We start from the raw sequence: 5,000 nt of genomic DNA on the forward strand, positions 1-5,000 counted from the left end.
AATAATTTTACTGGATTATTTAAAAAAAAAAAAGAAAACACTTAATGATAGCTAATCCAGAAATAATATGAAACAGTGATAATGTCCTTAAATTAATCTGTTGAGAGATTGTTCACATTTTGGCCCGCAATTAATTTCGTACTGTTAAATTGATTCGGACAGAAATCTGTAAATTAAGCACACTAATGCTACAGTAAAACCTACAACAAACAATAAACGATATTTTATTTGCATGAGACTATTTCCGTGTTCGAGGGGTATATTTCAGTGTTCAAGAGGTTATATATCAGTGATTACAAGGATATTACAGTGTTTATGAGGAAAACTCAGTGTTCAGCATTTGGAAAACACATTTCCTAATGATTGTCATATAGACTAATATATATGATATATATTAGGCTAAATTTACTTTGAGCCATGAGTTTATTAAAGAAGAACATAGTGGCGTGTACAAATTAAGCCCTTTACATAAGAAGAGGCCTTATTTAATTGTTTTGGCTCGCAAAACAAAAAGGTTTTCATCCTACTACACATTTCTTTTTGAAAAAACAAGACTTGCTACATAAGACATTCTCTCTAAAACAGATGCCGCAAGTCTGTCTTGACAACTGTAAACCCACTTCATTCATTCATTCATTCATTCATTCATTCATCACTGCACATTACATGCACCAAATTAAGTAAATATAATTCAAATAAATTATACATTTTTCTAAAATCCGTTTAAATTCACTCAACTGGTTGAAAATGGTGTGCCCATAGCAACCACTTCTGGTGTTATTACTTACGCCTACACGTACGATATGAAACCGTGTCATTCAGAGCTGCGAAACGGGTATGACGTTATTAAAGTTTAATGATTTTTTTTATCACTCCTCACATAGCGCGTAAAATTGTTTATAATCAAGGGACAGAAATGTAAATAAAAGTACAAAATAATTATACACACGGTGTATTTTATATGACATGTACAGAAGCTCGTTGCTTTCTCGTTTTACACATATAGGCTTGTATAATCGCTGCATAATAAGAAATGTGTAATTTTTTTAACCAAATATAGGGATATAAATAGATGGATTCTGCCAAACATACTTAAATGTGTTTCTGTATTAGTTTTCTTTTTCTCCTCACTCGTGGATTTTTTGCTATGCGTACAGTCAGTATTCAACCTTGTTATAAAGACTATATAAGGGTAGAGCCGGTAGATTACTCCCCGGGTAGTATAACGGCGTTGGAAAAGCGATAGACCTTGGGACCGGCACCCGGAGCAACGAATTATCTCTGAAAACCAGCGGCATCCCAACCAGTGTCTGCGCCGAGGCGTGCGCCATGTTGGCCGCTTCCAGTTCTGCCGACAGCTGGCGCTTCCATTTGTTTCGCCGGTTCTGAAACCACGTTTTCACCTGCGTCTCCGTTAACTGCAGGCTGGACGCGAGGCAAGCCCGCTCGGAGCTGCTCAAATAACGCTTCATATCGAATGTGGACTCGAGCTGGTACACCTGACTCCGGGAGAAAACGGTGCGGGTCTTCTTCTTGGCGGAGTTACTCTGTTTGTCCGGGACGTCTCGCTGTCTTTCTTCAGAAACGGGCGACATTTGGCTACATGCTCGATCCGGCTCGTCTTTGTAATCCGGTAGAAACGACTGCGATAGATGCGGCGCTCGGTCCGTTCCGTCTGGCCCGGGGATAAGTCCTTTGGTACCTACAACCGAAATTCCAAAAAAAAAAAAAAAAAAAAAAGGTTGATTGACAGAAGGCTTCTGTAATTCATAAATAAGAGTCCATACGGCATTTCCACAACTGCGCTGTAGCACTGCACACACGGGCCAGCTATACATTTTAATCAAGTCACCATTACCAATTCGGTAGCGATAGCAGGTTTTCCGTTTTTCTAAAGTACGCAAAAATGCGCACGAGTTTCTTTGACTTCAAATCACTTTTTAAAGCTCCGTGTCGGGAAATCGGCGCTTTCAAAAATTCGTGCCTAATGTAATGGATTTGCTGGAGTTTTTCCCTATCAAATGTCCCGATTACTCGATAAGAGAGTTACTCGACAAGAGAGCTGACTTTGATCGACTGTTGAACGGGCACGAGCACCCTGTTAAATAAACAATATAATATACTAGCATTAATGCGCGATAATAATTAAATCAGGTTACATTTAACGCTCAATTGACGAAATGTGGCACATTCGAGTATCGAGCAGACTCGATTAACTTCGGGCCGGGAGGAAATGCCGTTAATTATTTGACCTTTCGCCTGCTCGTTGAAGCGGCGGTGATACGTTGAATTAAATCAGAGTGTTTTGTTTGATCCCATTCGGCGATCGAGCACACGTTATGATCAATTGCCTTCCTTTACAGACATGACAACAAATATGCGTCCCTGATATTAATGTGCAATGTTTTGGCCTGTGCAGGAAGGCACACACTGCGCGACACCACGGAGGATTCCGCTGTTGGAAACTTATGCCGAACAAGTGCAGCGTGCGGACGCGCGGAAACGTTATCGCGTCTTACCGAGACAGGAGAAGTTGAGAGGTTGATGTCGGTTGCACGGCTCCGGCAGACCGGGCTCGGAGCAGTAGCAGTCGCCTGAGTCCTCGCCTGCGCTGCACTCATCCTCGGATGACACGGACAGTGTCCGCTTCCTCGGCGCGGCTTTGCCGCCGTCCTTGGCCGCCGACCGTACTCCCTCGTTCGCCGTGCCCAGAATCGACTGGATGGTGAAGCTCGAGATTGGGGCGGGCGAGCACTTGCTTCCACTGTCCTGGGAATTGCTCATTCTCGCTTCATAACAATGACGATGCGGATATGCTGGAATATAGGTGCAATATTTAGGCTACATGTGAAGACACACTTGTGCGTGGTTTGTGAAGAACTCTGTAAGGCGACTGAGAGGTTTTAAAAGTAGTTTTTCGTGGGGCTCGGGAGTGCGCGAATGCATGCCTCTCCACGTCCACGCGCTCTGGTCTCGAGGCGGGTTTAACGTGCCCTCATTTGCATGTAGGTAAGACCGGCGCTGGCCAATCACGCGCTCAAAGCGAGCCCGGAAATTTCAAACCGTCGAGGGGTCGCGCAACTGAAAGGCTCATATCAACTCCGACGCGCAGAAGATAACACGCGGTGGAACTTGTCCTGTTGCACTGAATTAATTGATTCACGCATTCGCTGATTTAATACGCCTTTGTTCGCCTTACAACTCAAATTAGAAGCGGTTGTAAAGTCGGTGGCCCGGGACTGGCAGCTCCGTCTCGTTCAGTACTCTCTCTTCCTACGTATAGGCCCTATAGGCTGTTATTTGAATATCGCGGCCAACGAGGCTCCGACTCCCTGTCGTGCCTGAATCGGACTTGCCGGCGTTATTTGCTGCGCCCCAGGAGTCGCTCATTACTTTACCTTCGCTGGCATGAGGAAATAAAAGTTAATAATTGCTGCACTGCAAAAAGCAAACAATGATTATGTTTAACCTAGGTATAGACACGCTCGGTCGCATATTTCATGTGAAAGGATTACAGTTGTTTGTCAAATTTTCTACCCAATATAGGAACAAATATGACCTTTTTATACGTAAATTGCAAACATTTTTAATAAACTTTCCTAAATGCGCCTGATACAAAGGCTATAAGAGACTTGTCTATCTTACTCAAAATTCGGTTTCGATAGAGCGCGCAGTGCAAACTCAGATAAAAAAAGCCTTTTAATGTACTGGAAAAACACGTGTTAAATAAAAAAAAAACAAAAAACGCACTTTTTATCAACACTCGTTAGGATTTGTAAAGACCGCGCGCCCTCACAGCTGAACCGTCTGAACTCTGGGTCAGAACTCATATATCATATTAAATAACCGTTTTAAATTCCACCAGCCTTATGCTATAAATGGAAAATTGGTCAAACAATCCAGCGTACAGTCTAGGAACTAATAATGGGTCCTATCTCATTTTTCTTGAAAATAATAAACTCATTCCACGTCCATTATCTCCGTTTAAGAATTAATTTGATCATTATGTCGGGACAAATCTACAGACTCCGCGGGCCAGATCGCACGGGCAGGATCCAGCTAATTGATTGACTAATTGATTGGAGGGTGGGCACGCGCCCCACCTCTGACTCGTGGCTCGGGGGCAGCTGCGACGGCGCGAGCCGCCGGCCCTGCCACATTAGCGCTCGTTAGCGTTTTCTAAAGACCCCCGACACTTTATAAATGCTCGGCCTTTGTTAAGATGACAGCGCGTGAACACCCGGTGGGAGCTGTAAGAGTCGAGGAACCCCTACCCCAGACACCTAAAGAAGCATCTTACTACATTATACTAGCGAAAAACACAACAACAACAATAATAATAATAATAATAATAATAATAATAATAATAATAATAATAATATAGCCTTTTTTTAGTGCGCATTATCTCTACGCAAATTCATATTCCTATGCTCTCGTTCTGGATATAATTTGAACATATAACAGCCTACACTGGTGTGCATAAGTGAGCTCTATATTTAAAAGTGTAACACTGACGGCTAACGAGAGAGCTGAATGGTGCAACTCCGTGTGAAAAGGCATATCAAACCACGACGGTCCATATGCCACCTAAGCACACCCCTTCATTGAGGGGTTCGTTTACGACGACCCGTAATTTATGACACACTTACTTAAGCCGGGAATTCGGCAACAGCCGTTAAATTTGGATTGTGTAGCCTACCCTGCTCACGTCTACAAATGCATAAAAAGCCAAGTAATGTATATATCGATAAAGGCGTTTTTTTCTCTTATTGACACACTAAGTATTTAAACAGTGTCTTTTCTTGTATTTGTTTTGTTTTCTCTATTTATATTTTAAGAAAATGAAAGTTTTGTAAAGTTGGCCTAGCAACTACGTCTTATAAAGTACCTCCTGAAAATTTGTTGAACTTTTTTTTTTCGAAACAGAAAAAAAGAAAGAAGAAAAACTCAATTCTCGTTTAAATGCATATACTACGCGAAACGTTTAAAAAATGGCAGCT

General features: G+C 42.3%; 1 protein-coding gene across 1 annotated transcript; it reads right to left on the minus strand.

Moving 5' to 3' along the window:
* Positions 1-847: 847 nt before the first annotated feature.
* On the minus strand, positions 848-2,924 carry hmx2 (H6 family homeobox 2). Its single transcript, XM_027033108.2, has 2 exons — positions 2,520-2,924; positions 848-1,702 (listed from the first exon to the last, which is right to left on the minus strand). Exons 1-2 carry the CDS (start codon positions 2,782-2,784, stop codon positions 1,158-1,160), a joined length of 810 nt encoding a protein of 269 aa, XP_026888909.1. The 5' UTR covers positions 2,785-2,924; the 3' UTR covers positions 848-1,157.
* Positions 2,925-5,000: the final 2,076 nt, after the last annotated feature.

The sequence above is a fragment of the Electrophorus electricus genome, chromosome 13 (assembly GCF_013358815.1).
Source record: "Electrophorus electricus isolate fEleEle1 chromosome 13, fEleEle1.pri, whole genome shotgun sequence".
NCBI classification, from domain to species: domain Eukaryota; kingdom Metazoa; phylum Chordata; class Actinopteri; order Gymnotiformes; family Gymnotidae; genus Electrophorus; species Electrophorus electricus.